The following is a 17,767-nucleotide window of genomic DNA, read 5'->3' as shown; positions in this document are numbered from 1 at the left end:
ATATGTAGACCACTTAACTAATTGAATGTTCAGTTTCCTCATAATTAAAGTGAAGGTATTGGTTAGGATTCTATGATCCTAGGCCAGTTTTGCTTTGTCTCCATCTACTGTCTTACATTCCACTCAAATTGAATTTTTTTTTCTCTTCTCCTTGATTTAGGAATAATACAAAGATTGCTTTACTTCCAAAGAATAATAGTGAACATTTATTCAGCATTTGTCTGTGTTAGGCACTGTTCTAAATGCATTTCTTGTATTAGTTTGGGTTCTCCTGCAAGCAGAGTCCGAGACAAGGACGTGGGTGCAGAGAGATTATTGGGAGGGCATTGCAGAAGCAGGAGTGAGGGTTCATGGGGGAGAACAGAGAAGAAGGAAAAATCAACATAAGGTCATGTGGGTAATAGGAACTCAGTTCCATTAAGACCTACTGAAAAGCATCCAGAATGCCTCTCAGAATTGTCATTCTGAAGGTTGGAACCCACTAGCTCCTGTCTCCTTGTTTGAAAGTTGTCTTTGGGGACATGAACTCTACACAGTCTGCTTCTGAGGCAACCTCCCATGGGTAAGAGGTTTTGGGCAGAGAAAGGAAGACTGTAGTGTACAGGTGGAATGTGAGTTAGAGTTTGTGAGAAATTGGTGCTGCAGCTGAAATCTAGAAAGCTAGAGAGTTGTTAGCTCATTTAATCCTTAAAACCTCTTATTTATCTACCTATCTAAATATCTATGAAATTCCAACTTAGCATTTATTATGTTTCAGGCATTCTAAGCACTTTACAAGTATTAAAGGATAACATTATTCCATATGAGATGGTGCCGTAATGATCCCGTTTCCAGTTGAGGAACTAACTGGGCCAGAGAGCATTTAAGAAATGCTACTAAAATCACACAATTAGATCTAACTCTGGCTCTGTAGTCCCTGCTCTTAAGCACAGCATTATAGTCACAGAAACTATTTTATTGAGATTGATCCAAAGCAAACTTTCCTGTGAGGGAGGTAGTGAACCCAGCATCCTTTTGGCTATTTGGCAGTTATTAGGACACTGAAGATATCTTGGCCAGGCTAGTCTTAACTGTATAAATATATCTTGCCTGAATAAAAAGTTGGCATTATTTAACTTGTTATATGTGTATCCTGTCTTCTGAATTCTATTGTAAATCTTTCAAGGATAATAAGCATTTTTTTTTTTTTTTTGCTCCGTAATTTAGCATAGAATACGGTGTGTTTGACAAAAGTTTTAAATGCTGTGATGTATTTGACTAACATTTATCAAGTGCTTTCTCTATTTCAGACACTGGTTTAGTCATTTTGTCTTTCTAAAAAGCTACACTCAGTGTTATTCAAAGTGCTCAATATTGAAGGGCTAGTATATTGCTTAAAAATAAACGTGTTTGGTTTTTTAAAAAATTGTAGTAACATATCTGTAACAAAATTTGCAATTTTAACCACTTTTAAATGTGTAATTAGGTGGCATTAATTACATGTACAATGTTGTGCTACCATCAAAACCATCCATGTACTAAAACTTTTTCATCACACTGGTGATTGATTTTAATTGAGCAGCTTCTCAAAAGCCAAGTGTACCCTCATTTTATGCTAGTATGTTGTATAGATCATCTATGGAGTATTTCCAGTTGCGTTTTTTTGTGTGTGTGGTTTGTCTTTAAATTCATTCACAAAGCATTATTAGCCAGAGGATGGAGGAGGGCAAGATTATTTTGTTGCTTATTTTCTCTAGGTCTTTGTTTTGTTTGACGAGTAACCGTATCTCTATACTTTTGCAAGATCATCACCAACTCTTGTTTTTCGGTAGGTTTGGCTTGGTCATTGGTTAAAGCAGGAAACAGTTATAAATTTTCTTTGGACTTCCTTTATCCATGTTTTATTTTATTCGACACTGCTTACTAGGTGCAATGCACTATCCTAAGTTTTTGGCAAATATTAACTTATTTAATCCTTTGGGGAGGTAGTGTTACTTCAAATTTATAAGTAAGGCAAGTGAAACAGATTAAGTAATGAGCCTCAGGTTACTCAGCTAGTTAAGGGGCAGACCTGGGACTGGAATCTAGACAGTCTATGTCTGGCTGCTGCCTTATTTTTCTTTTTTAAATGCATTTTTTTATTGTGAACTTTAACATATATACATAACAGTGATAGTGTTTAAGGTACAATTTAACAAATAGCTACAGAACAAATTTCTAAGAATGTCGTGAGTCACAGTTCCACAACTTTAGCTATTTCCATTATTGTAAAATATAACATACATACAGAAAGGTGTTAATTTTTGATGTACAGTTCAGCAAGCAGTTATCTAGGTAATTTCAAAAATTGTTATGGGTTACAGTTCCACAGTTTCAGTTCTTTCCTTATTATGCTATATAGGGTATATACAGAAAGGTGAAGACTTTCAAAGCCCAATTCAGTGAGAGCAAATTTCAAAGGATGTTACAGGTTACAGTTCCATCACATCATTTACCTCTTTCCAGCTATTCCAACGCCCCAGCATCTAAACAAGTAAATATATTTATATAGTTTCAGTATTCATAGATCTTTGTTAAATCTTACCTTGTTTGTTGCTACCCCTTCCTCTCAATCTCTTTCTCCATCTTCAGGGGTGCTTAAGCAATGAGCACGCTAACTTTCATATTGAAAAGGGGTGTCAACAGTATGGGGGAGGGGAAACTGCATCTGATTTTTGTGTTTAAAGAGGCTATTGCCTTTGGGTTTTAGGACTTGTCTGGCATAGGAACACTGGTGGATTTCAGTTTCTGAGAGATAAAATTTTGTGAATGAATCTTTTATAGAATCTCAGGTAGGGACCTAGGTATTTGGGGACCACTTTTGGTAAGGGCATGGCATATTATAGCCATGTGGGATGTCTACCTGGAACTTGCGTAAGAGAAACTTCCAGGATAGCCTCTCAGCTGTATTTGGGATCTCTCAGCCACTGTGACCTCAGCTTGTTACCTTTCTTTTTTCCCCCTTTTGGTCACGTAGGTATTTTCAATCCCTCACTGCTAGGGCTGGGCTTGTTCCTGGGAGTCACGTATTACATCGCCAGGGAGATTCATTCCCCTGGGAATCATGTCCTTCATGGGAGGTTGGTTAGTGAATTTATTTGCTGAGTTGGGCTTAGAGAGAGAAAGGCCACATCTGAGAAACAAATGAGGTTCCCTGGAAGTGCCTCCTAGGCATAATTATAGGAGGGCTCAGCCTCCCATTTACAAGCCTTAAGTTTCACAAGAGCAAGCCTCAAGTCGAAGGCTTGATTTAGTAGTAGGTCCTACTTTTACTTAATAAATATTCTGTCCCAAAACAGATGGTCAGTTTCTTAAATTATCTTCACTTAGTTGTATGGCCATCATCACTCTCAACTTTAAGGAATTATCATAACATAAAATATCTCATCAGCTGCTAATTATTCATCCTTAATATTAGTTTAGTGTTGGGAAGATACTCCTATTAAATATAGTTTTTAATATGTAATGAGTAGTTTTTCCATATGCCACTCTTGTTAACCCTGTGCACCACTGTCATACCTTGTAAGCATATCATGCTAACATTTAGGTTTGTGGTGCTACTCTGTGGGTTACATGCCTATAAACAACCATTCATGAACATGTGCCTTTAGTGTCTCACTGATACTTATAACAAACCATAGTCACCTGACCATTCTCATACCATTAATTTCACCCTCATTATCATATCTGTACATATTAGATTATCATTCCCCCTTCACTAACTTTTGTCTATCTCTAGGTCCCCTATATTCTACGTTATAAGACACTTATTTTATATTTTTCATGGAGTTCACATTAGTGGTAACATACAAAATCTCTTTTTGTGTCTGGCTTATTTCATTCAGCATTGTATCTTCAAGGTTCATCCATGTTGTCAGTTTTGTGACCTCGTTCCTTCTTACTGCCACATACTATTCTATCGTATGTATATACCACATTTTTAACCACTCATTGTCGAAGGACATTGGGATTGTTTCCATCTCTTGGCAATTGTGAACAGTGCTGCTGTGAACATTGGTGTGCAAATACCTGTTCATGTCACTGGTTTCAGATCTTCTGGGTATAATCCAAAAAGTGAAATTGCTGTATCGTAAGGTAACTCGATATCTCGTTTTTTGAGGAATCACCAAACTGTCTTCCACAGTGGCTGTACTATTGTACAGTCCCAACAGCAATGAGTAAGCGTTCCAATTTCTCCATATCCTCGGGCATTTGTAATGTTCTGTTTGTTTAATAGCAGCCATTCTTTTTTTTTTTTTAATTCAGTTTTTTTGAAATACATTCACACATCATACAATCATCCATGGTATACAGTCCACTGTCCACAGTATGATAACATAGTTATGCGTTCATCACCACTGTCTATCTCTGAACATTTTCCTTACATCAGAAAGAACCAGAACAAGAATAAAAAATAAAAGTGAAAAAAGAACACCCAACTCATCCCCCCATCCCACCCTATTTGTCCTTTAGTTTTTATCCCCATTTTTCTACTCATCCATACACTAGATAAAAGGGGTGTGATCCACAAGGTCTTCACAGTCACACGGTCACCCCTTGTAATCTACATTATTCTATAATTGTCTTCAGGAATCCAGACTGCTGGGTTGGAGTTTGGTAGTTTCAGGTATTTACTTCTAGCTATTCCAATACATTAAAACCTAAGAGGTGTTATCTATATAGTGCATAAGAATGTCCACCAGAGTGACCTCTCGACTCCATTTGAAATCTAATAACAGCCATTCTTAATGGTGTGAGATGGTATCTCATTGTGGTCTTCATTTGCATCTCCCTAACAGCTAGTGAAGAGGAATCTTTTTTCATGTGTTTTATGTTTTCATATCTTTTGCGCATTTTATAGTTGGGCTGTTTGTACTATTGTTGGTGAGTTGTAGGATTTCTTTATGTATGCAAGATATCAGTCTTATCAGATACATGATTTCCAAGTATTTTTCTCCCAGTTCATTGTCTGCCTTTTCACCTTTTTGACAAATTCCTTTGAGGTACAGAAGCTTTTGATTTTGAGGAGTTCCCATTTATCTGTTTTGTCTTCCGTTGTTTGTGATTTGTTTATACGGTCTAAGAAGCAACCTCCTAATACTAGGTCTTGAAAGTGTTTCCAGCATTATCTTCTAGGAGTTTTATGATACTGTCTCTTATATTGAGGTCTTTCATCCACTTAACTATTTCCTCCAGATTGTCTAGTTGGCATATAGTTGTTCATAGTATCCTCTTATGATTTTGAAAATTTTTACAGGATCCGCAGTAATGTCCCCCCTCTCATCTATTATTTTGTTTATTTGGGTCTTGTCTCTTTTTGACTTTGTCAGTGTGGCTAAGGGTTTGTCAGTCTTGTTGATCTTCTCAAAGAACCAACTTTTGATTTTATTTATTCTCTCTATTCTGTTTTTTTCCTTTATCATTTATTTCTGCTTTAATTCTTGTTATTTCTTTTTTTCTACTTGCTTTAGGATGTTTGCTGATCACTTTCTAGCTTCTTCAGTTGTTCAGTTAGTTCTTTGATTGTAGCTCTTTCTTCGTTTTTAATGTATGCATTTAGAGCTAAATTTCCTTCTCATTACCACCTTTGCTGCATCCCATAAGTTTTGATACGTTATGCTCTCATTTTCATTCATCTCTAGATATTTAGCAATTTCTCTTTCAATTTCTTCTTTAACCCACTGATTGTTTAGTATTGTGTTGTTTAACCTCCACATATTTGTGAATGTTCTAGATCTTTGATGGTTATTGACTTCTAGTTGCATTCCATTGTCAGAGAATGTGCTTTGAATAATTTCTATCTTTTTAAGTTTATTGAGACTTTTTTTTGCCCCAGCGTATGATCTATCCTGGAGAAAGTTCCATCAGCACTAGAGAAGAATGTATATCCTGGTAATTTGGGATGTAATGCTTTGTATATGACTGTTAAGTCTAATTCGTTTATCATATTGTTTAGGTTCTCTGTTTCCTTATTGGTCCTCTGGTTGATCTGTCTGTAGGAGATAGTGGTGTATTGAAGTCTCCCATGATTATTGTGGAAACATGTATTGCTTCCATCAGTTTTGTCAATGTTTGTCTCATGTACTTTGGAGCACCTTGATTGGGTTCATAAACATTTATGATTGTTATTTCTTTTTGGTGAATTGTCCCTTTTATTAGTATATAGGATCCTTCTTGGTCTCTTATGACGTCCTTGCATTTAAAGTCTATTTTATCTGAGATTAGTATTGCTACCCCTGCTTTCTTTTGGCTGTAGCTTAGATTGGAATATTTTTTTCCATCCTTTCACTTTCAATCTGTTTGTGTCGCTGGGTCTAAGGTTATCTCTTGCAAACAGCATATTGATGGTTCATATTTTTTTATCGTTTTTGCCAATCTGTATCTTTTAATTGGGGATTTTTGTCCATTCACATACAGTGTTGTTACTGTGAAGGCAGTTCTTGAATCAGCTATCTTATCCTTTGGTTTTTATTTGTCAAATCTTTTTTTCCTCTCTTTGTCTTTATTTCCTTTAAATTACCCTTACTATTAACAGTTCTGTGCCTTATTCCAGCTTCTCTCTCTTTTTTTCTCAGCCAGTAGAGCTCCCTTTGGTATTTCTTGCAGGGCAGGTCTCTTATTAACAAATTCTCTCAGCATTTGTTTGTCTTTGAAAATTTTAAGCTCTTCCTGTATTTTTTTTTTTAATTGAAAAACTAATGCTTTGTCATTTGACAAATTTTTATTCTCTTGTCTTATTAGGCTTTTATGATTGGATGATAAATATGGGCATCTAGTGATTCACCTCCTCAGCTGACATTTCCATTTCCTCTATGTCAGATCAGAAAGGCAGTGATTGGTTTCATGAATATTTCTCATTGAGCAAAACCAGCTAAAGATAAACACCTAAGATAGCCATTTTCTTCTCTGGCACAGAGAAAGTCAGAGCCATTTCTTCCTTGTCATGTTACTCATCCATTTTATAAAGGGGAAAACTGACAACTCAGAGAGGTTAAGTGACCTCACCAGAGTCACAGAGTTAGGGAATAGAGGACCTGAGACAAGAGTCCAGGTGTTCTGCCAGCTGGGCTGGGGTTCTGCTCAGGACTCCCCATCCAGCTGGGACTGTGGAGAGGCATTACAGACAGACAGGCCAGGGGCCAGGAGGGAGCCAGCCAACCTGGAAATTCCCAGAACTTCAGCCCTGGAAGGGCACCTCAGAATTACCTGATCCTCCATCCCATTTTACAGGTAAGTAAACTGAGGCCCAGCAAAAGGAAACTTGATAAAAGTAGTTTCCCCACCTGACAAGAAGGGGGTGGGGCTGGGAGCATTATCCGAGAGCTCAGTCATCCAAAGCTTGGTCTCCCTCAGTTTCATAGGAGTGCTTTGCTGGATAAAAACTTATTGGCTGACAGTTTTTCTCTTTCAGAAATTTGAATAGTCATACCACTACCTTCTCATCTCCTTGGTGCCCGCTGCATAGTCAGTACTTAGTCTTATGTTGTTTCTTTTTGTATGTGATGTATCACTTCTCCCTTGCTGCTTTCAGAACTTTCTTCTTCTTGTCAACATTTGACAATCTGATTAGAATATGTCTCGGAGTTGGTTTATTTGGACTTATCCTGTTTGGAGTTCGTTGGGCATCTTTGATTTGCATATTTGTGTCATTTAGAAGGGTTACGAAGTTTTCCCCAACAATGTCTTTGAATATTCTTCTTAATCCATTACTCTTCTCTTCACCTTCTGGAACACAATGATTCAAAGATGTTGTCCATCATTTCCGTAAGATCCATTTAGAATTTTTAAATTTTTTTCACCATTCGTTGTTTTGTGCTTTTGCATTCCATTGGTCTGTCCTTGAGGTCGCTAATTCGTTCCTCTTCCTCTTCAAATCTGCTGCTGTGTGTCTCAAGAATATTTTGAATTTGATCAACAGTATCTTTTATTTCTATAAGATCTGCTAATTTTTTATTTACTCTTACAAATTCTTCTTTACGCTCTTCTAGGGTCTTTTTTATGTCCTTTATATCCTGAGCCATGACATTGATATTTGCTTGTACTACTTTAATTGCTCCAAGTTCCGTGTCTCCTTTGGCTTTTTAATTTGGATGTTTGGGTTATCCATATCATCTGGTTTCTTCATATGCTGGATAATTTTCTGTTGTTTTTGGCCTCTTGGCATTTGCTTATCTTGATAGGTTTCTTTTAGGATATGCAGGATTATTTGAACATTTATCTGTAATTTGGCAAAGCTCCAAATTGATGGAGTGCACTTTCCCTGACCTACCAGCAGGTGGAATTCTTGAGCCACCTCTTCCCTTCAAGCTGATTTTCCCCAACTTTGTCTGTGCACTGAGATGGGGTCCAAGCCATGTGGAGGTCCAATCAGTGCACCAATTTTCCGTGTGCACTGGGGACTGACGGCCCTGTGGGTAGTGGGCATATCCTGCGCAGTTTGGCAGGGAGTCCGTTCCAGGACACAGTTGTCCCCTCTGTTCCCAGGGCTGTGGGTGGAATTCTGTGGGGCTGCAGAGCTGCAGGTCTCACCTTCCAGCTCACATGCCCCATAGGATTGGGGAAAGCCTTCTGTCACTTATGTGCAGTGCGCATGCCTCTAGGCTGTGCACATCTTGGGCTTCCGTAGAGGAAGAGTGGATGCTGTCACAAGCCCACCGAACCGTGAATTCCCTCAAGGAAGCTCTTGGCTGTGTGGCTGTGAAGGGATACCTCCCCAGCCAACTGCAAAGATGGCTGCATGGGGCATGGAAAGCTGCCCCCTTCTTTTTTTTTTAATTCAATTTTATTGAGATATATTCACATACCATCCAGTCATACAAAGCGTACAATCAGTTGTTCACGGTACCATTATGTAGTTGTGTGTTCATCACCAAAATTAATTTTTGAACATTTTCATTACCACACACACAAAAATAAGAATAAAAATTAAAGTGAAAAAGAACAATTAAAGTAAAAAAGAACACTGGGTGCCCCTTTTTTTTTTTTTGGTCCCCATTTTTCACCCATCCATCCATACACTGGACAAAGGGGAGTGTGGTCCATATGGCTCTCCCAATCACATTCACCCTTCATAAGCTACAGTTTTATACAATTGTCTCCAAGATTCAGGGGTTCTGGTTTGTAGTTTGATAGTTTCAGGTATTTATTGCTAGTTATTCCAATTCATTAGAACCTAAAAAGGGTTATCTGTGTTGTGTGTAAGAGTGCCCACCGGAGTTACCTCTTGGCTCCTTTTTGAATCTCTCCGCCACTGAAACTTCATTTCATTTCACATCCCCCTTTTGGTAAAGAAGATGTACTCTATACCACAGTGCTGGGTCTAGATTCCTCCCCGGTAGTCATATTCCATGTTGCCAGGGAGATTTACGCCCCTGGGTGTCAGATCCCACGTAGAGGGGAGGGCAGTGATTTCACCTGCCAAGTTGGTTTAGAAAGCTGCCCACTTCTGCACTCATCTGCCTGCTCCAACCGCCAGTCCTGGCATGGAGGCTCTTGTCCGCAGGTCTGCGAAGGTTTGTCACTTGAGTCAAGTTCTGAGGAGGGTGCCCAGGGCGTGGAAGGGTGTTCCCCTCTGCGCGCACTAGCCAGCCTCAACCACCCAGTCCCCAGGGGTGTTCCGGGCTGAACACTAACCGGTCTTAAATGCAGTCTCTTGGTTTCTCCAAGTATATATGCACTATGGGTGTAGAACTCCCTGCCCAGCCAGTGGAACCCTGAAACTGCTGTTCTGGAGTGCTTTCTGTCCTTTATCTAGTTTTTCATGGAGGAGAGTTGCTCTGTCTCTCCTTATCTGCCATCTTCCCGCACCCAGTGACTGCTTTTAACCACTGTGATATTAAGGTCCTTCCATTGTACCAGTTGAATTCACTAGTCTCACTTCTTTGTTTGTGGTCTGTTCTTAAAAGGAAGAAAACCCAAATCAGAAAAGCAGTGATGTCAAATTATAGATACTGACTTAGTAATGTATTTTATAGTTTTGATTGGGTATCTATAAGATGCTTTATGAGCTTTTTGTTGGTGTAAAATAATATCTCAACATATAGAAAATGTTTTAACTGAAGTCTCTTCTTTATTTCTCCCCAGTTACTTATATCAAATTGCACATCTTGGAGATGATGATGAAGAACCTGAGTTTTCATCTGCTATGCCTCTGGAAGAAGGAGACACGTTCTTCTTTCAGCCAAGACCACTGAAAAACCTTGTGCTGGTTGATGAGTTGGACAGCCTCTCTCCCATTCTGTTTTGCCAGGTGTGGGCCTTTTTAGTCACCCCCCTAATGAGCAGGCTCAGATAACTGTATTTGAATATAAAATTTTATGAGGTTCAAATTTTCCTCCAATTAAAGTAAGAGCTAGCCTAAGAGATAGTTTGTTAACATGTTTTTGGAATCACCTAAGTGTGTAACACAAAGCAGCTAGAGGTGGAAGTTTAGGAACTAAAAGCAAGTATATAAATCTTTGGGCTTTTACATATATATATATGGATATATATGTATACTCATGTTCATTGTAAATAATTCAAACCATGCAAAAGGTAAAAAGTAAAAATCCTCTCTTCTCCCATTCTTTTCAACCCTCCACTCCACTGAGGCAGTTGCTGTTAACTTCTTGTGATTGCTTCCAGGTATTTTCTCTGCATCTATAAGGATTTATATGTTGTTTATTTTATACCTTTTTTTCTTTTTAATGTAAATGGGCTGATATACTACTTAGTATCCTAAAATTTATTTTTTAATCACTTAATTGTTTTTGTGCATAGATGTATTTATGTGAATTTTAATACTCATTCCCTCTTTAAAATATTGCAGAGATACTTTCAGTAACAGCAACTTTTTAGTTACATCCCCAGGAGGAACCTGAGAGAGAGCCCAGGATGGGGATTGTCCCCGTCCCCTCCCCCACTTCTGGCACATAGTTGTAGCAGCTAGGAATTTTGCCATGGCATTGGGTCTTGGATTGCTGGGATTCTGGTGACCATTAGGAATCACTCTGTTTAGTTGATCAAAATTCTAGTAGGAGATATGCTTGGGGACACAATTTAGCATTAAGGTACTTTTCCTGGTTATGATTAACCGGTCTGAAATGAACTGTTTCTGTCTCCCTTTTTGAGAAAGGGGTAGTTCTGCTGGAAAGAGAAATTATGTATGTGTAATTCCTAATTTGATTATTATAGATTTACCCCCCTTCATTGGAATTTGAGGAACTAATTGTATAAGTAATTTGTAGGTCAAGAATAAAATTCCCAGGAAGTTAAAAGTATCTATAGGAGGGCGTCTTAAACATTTTTCGTTCCGTGGATTTCTTTACTAGTTTGGTGAGGCTTTTCTGATATTTTTAAATGCGTGTAACTATAATATATATAGAATAAGACCATAGTTGGCAGTTTTTTTTTTAAGTTGTGATGAAATAATATATGTGCTTTTTAATTGAAGTGTAAAATAACAAGATAGTGCATCAAGTCATTGAGTTTAAGTTAATTTTTAAAGACATCAGTGTGAAGGCTATATACACTCAACAGCCTACATGCTCATTCATGTTACTGTAGGCTATGCTGCTTTACTGAGAGTCAAAATTTTATTTGAATTGTCCAGTTTTGCAAAACTACAATCCAAATGACTCATTTCTTTTCACTTTTTGATCAACATAATTGGACTGGAAATTGCTAGATGTCCACTACCACTATGAGAACACATAGCTTCCCCGTGTGGCTAAACAGCAGTTATGTACAAAGTTACTCATTGGTCCACCAGCTGTATCATAGAAGCATCTGTACTTATGTAAGTAGGGCAGTTGTGACCATGTGCAGTCAACCAGCAGATCTAATAAATACAATTTTGAAGTAGTGATAGGGTAAATGATACAAATCTTAATACGGATATGAATAAATCTTGTAGTTTTGATATTATAGTTTGTTACTTGTGTTTTTTAATTGAAGGAAATGTTAACGTTTCAGTTGGAGGTTATCGTAGCATTTCATTTCACTGACTGTAAAAGGTTCCTTGCTAACCTAACTTAAGTAAGCCTTTTTTGGGGGAAAAACTCTTGCTGCTTTAAATTGGCTTGCTTTTTGGAATGTGAGGGTTTATTTCCCCTTCATGTCTGTAGGACTGATCGATAAGCTTTGCAAACTACTAAAAGTGGTTTTTCCCAAGGGTCAAGGTTGGATGTGAAAGCTTAGCTCAAGTCGACGTTTTTTTCTCTAACTTCTCTGTGCAGATAGCTGATCTGGCCAATGAAGACACTCCACAGTTGTATGTGGCCTGTGGCAGGGGACCCCGGTCATCTCTTAGAGTCTTAAGGCATGGACTTGAGGTAAGATTGGAATTTCTAGATCACCTGCCAGGTTTGGAAGGGGGCATAGACAAAGCAGCCTATAGCTGTACTCTGTTTAGGTCAAGGATAAATTTAATGTTTCTATGAAAGAAAAATTATTTCTCTCCTCCCCTATTTCCCTAAAGTTTAGAGTTTAGATTTCCAATTCCCAACACATTAGCATGGGAATAAAAGGGAAAAAAACGATCTAAGCTTACTAGTCATTACACTAAGAAAATCCATATAAAACATTTTGTTCTGTTCCCTTCTGGTCTTGATCTTTATTCAAAATTTTTAGTTATGTATAATAAACTGAATATATGTGTGGATATATATATATATATGTATTTTGTATCTTATCAAACTTATTCCTTATTATCGTAGGCTCTTAAATAGTACCTTTTTTTTTAATAAGAAATTTTATTTTGAGATAAATTCAAACTTACAGGAACAGTTGCAAAAACAGTACAAACCCCATACATAGAACTCCAGCATACCCCGACCCACCTCACCCGATACCCTGATCTACCACCTTTAACATCCTGTCACACCACCATTTCTTTCTTTCTTTCCCTCCCTCCCTCCCTCGCTATCATCCATCATCTATTGCTCTGTCTTCTGTACATATGAGAGCAAGCTGCACACATCCTTGAAAAAACAATATAATTCACATATACATTTCCCATGAACAAGAACATTCTTTTATGCAATCCCATTAAACGCAGCTAAGAAGTTCAAGAAATTCAACCTTGATACAAAGCTTATATTCTGTATTTCCTTTTTTTTTCCCCTTATGTCCCATCTGTGTCCATTTGAGCCTCCTCTCCTCCATACTCAGATCCCATTCAGGATCATCCTTGGCATTTAATTCTCATCTATTTAGACTTTTTTTTTTTTTTTTCAATTGTGGAAACATATACAACCTAAATGTTCCCATTCCACCCCCTCCCTAGCATTCCATTGGTGGGATTAATCACATTTAGAATGTTGCAATGCTATCACCTTCCCACCATCCCTGTCTAGAAGTTTTCCTTCACCCCAAACAGAAACCCTACACTCATTTCTTAACTCCCCATTGCCCCTTCCCCCACTTCTCGTAACTCATACTCTACTTTTCATCTCTATGGTCATATTCTCTGATCCTTTCTTTGTGTTTACCGTGGGGCTTACATTTAAAATTTTAAATCTATAACAATCTTGTTTTTCTTTGATACCAACTTAACTTCAATATGACATGTAAAGTATGTTCCTATACTCTCTGATTCCCCCACTTTTATGTAGTTCTTGTCTAAAATTACATATTTTACATTCCACTGATTTATCATTATATTTTATGTATTTTAGATCCTGTAGGAAGTAAATAGTGGAGTTACAAATCAAAAATACAGTAGTATTGGTATTTATATTTACCATGTGATCTTTAGTGTACCCTTTATTTCTTCATGTAGTTGCAGTCAATTGTTTGGTGTCCCTTCCTTTCAGTCTGCTCAACTCCCTTTAGCATTTCTTTTAGGACTGATCTACTGGTGGTGAAGTCCCTCAGCTTTTTTCTCTGTTGGTAGGGCTCCCTGTAGTATCTGAAGTAGGGCAGGTCTTTTATTAGCAAAATCTCTCAGCATTTGTTTGTCTGTGAAAAATTTAAGCTCTCCCTCAAATGTGAAGGAGAGTTTTGCTGGATAAGGTATTCTTGGTTGGAAATTTTTCTCTCTCAGTATTTTAAATATGTCATGCCACTGCCTTCTCGCCCCCATGGTGGCCACTGAGTAGTGACTACTTAGTCTTATGTTGTTTCCTTGTATGTGGTGAATTGCTTTTCTCTTGCTGCTTTCAGAACTTGCTCCTTCTGTTCAGTATTTGAGAGTCTGATCAGAATATGTCTTGGCGTGGGTTTATTTGGATTTATTCTATTTGGAGTTTGCTGGGCATTTATGCTTTGTGTATGTTATATTGTGTAGAAGGTTGGGGAAGTTTTCCCCAACAATTTCTTTGAATACTCTTTCTAGACCTTTACCCTTCTCTTCCCCTTCTGGGACACCAACGAGTCTTAAATTTGGATGTTTCATTTTATCTATCATATCCCTGAGATCCATTTAGATTTTTTCCATTTTTTTTCCCCATCCATTCTTTTGCTCTTTCATTTTCTGTTCTGTGGTCCTTGAGGAGGCTGAGTTGTTGTTCAGCTTCCTCTAATCTTGTATTGTGAGTATCCAGAGTCTTTTTAATTTGGCCAACAGTTGCTTTTATTTCCATAAGATCTATTTTTTTATTTACTCTTGCAATTTCTTCTTTATGCTCTTCTAGGGTCTTCTTTATGTCCTTTATATCCTGTGCCATGCTCTTCTTCATGTTCTTTATATCCTGAGCCATGCTCTTGTTGCCTGTCTGTAATTCTTTGATTAATTGTGCCAAGTACTGTGTGTCTTCTGATCTTTTGATTTGGGTGTTTTGGTTTGGATTCTCCATATTGTCTGGTTTTGTCATCTGCTTTAAGATTTTCTGTTGTTTTTGGCCTCTTGGCATTTGCTTTACTTGATCCCTAATTTGACAGAACTGCAGCTTGGTGGCATACACTTTCTCTAACTAACCAGCAGATGGCGTCTGTGAGTCACCTATTCCCCTCAAGTCAGTTCTCCCCCACTTTGTCTTTGTGGTGTGTGGGGGTTTGATTCTTGTGGGGTCCAACTGGTGCACCAAGTTTGGGTGTGTTGCTGATGCTCTCCGCCCTGAATGTGGGGCGTGTGTCTGGGTGGTTAGGCAGTCAGGGCATCTTTAATATCAAACCTCCCAGTTGTTCCTGGAGTTTTAAGGCTGTTGCCGGAGCCTAAGCCTTCATTTTAGTCTTTCCACCGATTGTCTCTGCCGCTGACCCACAAGTCCTTGGTATTCGCGTAGGGTCCCTGGGATTTCCAAACGGTTCCCCCTTCCCAGCTGTGCTCTGCCAAGACCTCTGCTGAGGGAGGGCTGCGCCACGTCACTAGTGTGTGCCGGCCTGCTAGGGAAGCCCTGGGTTGCTGGGCCGTGCAGGGGCGCTCCGAGCCCACTTCAAAGATGGTTGAATGGGACGCATTAACTTACCCCATTTTGCACAGCTCCGCCCTCCCAGCTCTGGGACAATCAGCCGTGGGTGCATTAAAGGCCACTGTCCACGGCCGATATTATGGTTTGTGTGTAGTGCTGCAAGAAAGATTCCCTGTCACACTGGGTTTCTTGGCGCAGCTCTGAGCTGTGGGTCTGGCCCCGGGCAGGAGCGTCCCTCGCCTGCTGGGGAGATGGCTGCAAGGAATGCGTTTTTTTTTTCTCCTTTTGGCCCCCCTCTGCTCCTCTGGTCTCGAGACAATCAGCAGTGGGTGTGGGAAGGGGTATCCTCTACTCCAGACACCGAAGCATTAGCCCAGCCCGCTCCCACCATGCTTCACTGTGCGGCTCTCCCTGTCGTATCTGCAGCCACTCCCGGGCTTTTTTTTTTTTGAAGAACTAGTCCGTCTCCAAACGCCAGCCCACCGTTTCCCCACACCGCAGCATGGCTGCGGGACTTTCAGCCGACTCACTCACTCGTTTCAGAATGCAGGCTCCTGGTTTCACCAAATGCACGTTCCCTGTGGATTTAGCAGACCTTGTCTGGCTAGTGCATCGCCGGCAGTGGTGTTCTGGGTCACTTTCTGGTTTTTATCTAGTATTTTTCACGGAGGTGTTCTTTTGCCCTGTTTCACCTAGCTGCCATCTTAGGTACTCAGTATCATTTTTTTTTTTTTTTTTTTTTTTTTTTTTTTTTTATAGTTGTAATTCATTACTTTAATGCAAGAACTTGTGTTTGAAAAGTCTTTGTGAATTCAATACCAAGTTTAATGCCATGTGTCTCTGATGTTCATCATCATTGATCATTATGCATAGAAACTTTTTCACTTTGTCAAACAGCACTAAATTATTCAGTATTAAAATTGTTAGTGTTTTAATTAGTATTCATAATGCATATTAAAAGTATTTTAATTGTGAAAATAATACATGATAAAACAATTCAAACAGTATACAATAAAAAGATTTTCCTCCCAACTCTGCGTCCTAATACTGTACTCCTGTGCCCAAAGGTGACCACAATTAAGTTTCTTCTGCATTTTTTCAGCAGCTACTCACATACATATACAGACTCACACACACTAAGAGAAAGTGAGGAAAGTACACAATCCTTTTGTACACAAATGGGAACATACTACATACATGGTTCTGCAACTGGCTTTAATGTATCTTGAATATTATTCCCTTGAGTACTACTGAGGTTACCAGTATACAAGTGTAGCCTCAATTGCTTTCTTTCATTTTCTCTCAACTTTGTATTAAAATAAAATTTTTATAACATTTGCTACTGATGTAGAAGTGAAAAAAATTTTAAAAGAGCTGGTTGCTAATATCAAAGAGGAAGTGCAGTAAAAATGACCACACTGATTTATACATGACAACAAACAGATTTACAAATTCAATTCTAATATGTGATCAGTATCATTTTTAATGTTTGTGCAATATTTCACCAAAGGGATGAATCAGAATTTATTTAATGAATTGTATATTGTTGAGCCTTTTAAGTGAAATGAACCCTCAAAATTATCCTCAGTTCCCAGGCCCTCTTCTTACCATGGTCTTAGTGCTGATGCCTTTTAGCAATGCCTTGGACCTGATTTTATTAGGAATAAAGTAAGCTTCCTGCAACAGAGAGCTTGGGGTTGGCAGACTACAACCTGCAAGCAAAATCTGGCTTGCTGTTTCTGTAAATTTTAATTGGAAAGTAGTCAAGATGACTTTGGTTTTTGAATTCTGGCTCTACCTCTTAATAGCTGTTATTAGCTTTTGTTGACTTTTCTATAAAATGGACTTAATAATGGTACCTGCCTTAAAGGATTTTTGTTGAGAATTAATAAGATGGTGCATATGAAGTATGTAGCGTAAGGTCTGTTACATACAAGTACTCAATAAATGTTTGTTATTAATAGTGTTATTTTGGGAAGTTTGAAACAATTTTGACTCTGTCAAAATGTTCATTAGTCCACCAGATTTTCAATGACCTGAACCCAGGTCTGTTGGCCATTTTTCCAGTCCTCTAAAATGGGAAACTGAGGGCAATTGTGTTAAGATACTAAGGTAGTATGTTATCGTGAACTCAGTTTTGATCAATAGTTTAGTTAGTTACTGCTCATTGGATACCAGTGAGCATCTGAAGAAAGCTAGCATCCTCCATACACAAATGCAAATATGCACTTGAGAGGATATTTTGTGCACAGTGAGGAAGATGGATGGACTTGATAAAGAATCTTTGTTTTTGAATTCCTGCCACTCATGCATTTTTTCTAGCTCTACAAACGAATCTTTGTGATATATAAAAGTATCTTAAAATTGTTGAACATTGTTCCTATGTGCTATTTATTTCCTCTTGTCTGTGGCTAGATTTT

General features: G+C 38.4%; 1 protein-coding gene across 4 annotated transcripts in view; it reads left to right on the top strand.

Moving 5' to 3' along the window:
* SF3B3 (splicing factor 3b subunit 3) overlaps positions 1-17,767 on the top strand; it is a 66,100-nt gene that overhangs the window by 13,610 nt on the left and 34,723 nt on the right. For all 4 annotated transcript variants that reach the window (XM_037816227.1, XM_037816224.1, XM_037816225.1 and 1 more), the window contains exons 9-10: positions 10,102-10,267; positions 12,234-12,329. In XM_037816227.1, coding sequence (XP_037672155.1) covers positions 10,102-10,267; positions 12,234-12,329 — 262 coding nt within the window. The remainder of the gene's footprint in view (positions 1-10,101; positions 10,268-12,233; positions 12,330-17,767) is intronic.

The sequence above is a fragment of the Choloepus didactylus genome, chromosome 22 (assembly GCF_015220235.1).
Source record: "Choloepus didactylus isolate mChoDid1 chromosome 22, mChoDid1.pri, whole genome shotgun sequence".
NCBI lineage: Eukaryota > Metazoa > Chordata > Mammalia > Pilosa > Megalonychidae > Choloepus > Choloepus didactylus.
The sequence above is the reverse complement of the archived record's forward strand: the minus strand, read 5'-3'. Positions and strand labels throughout refer to the sequence as shown.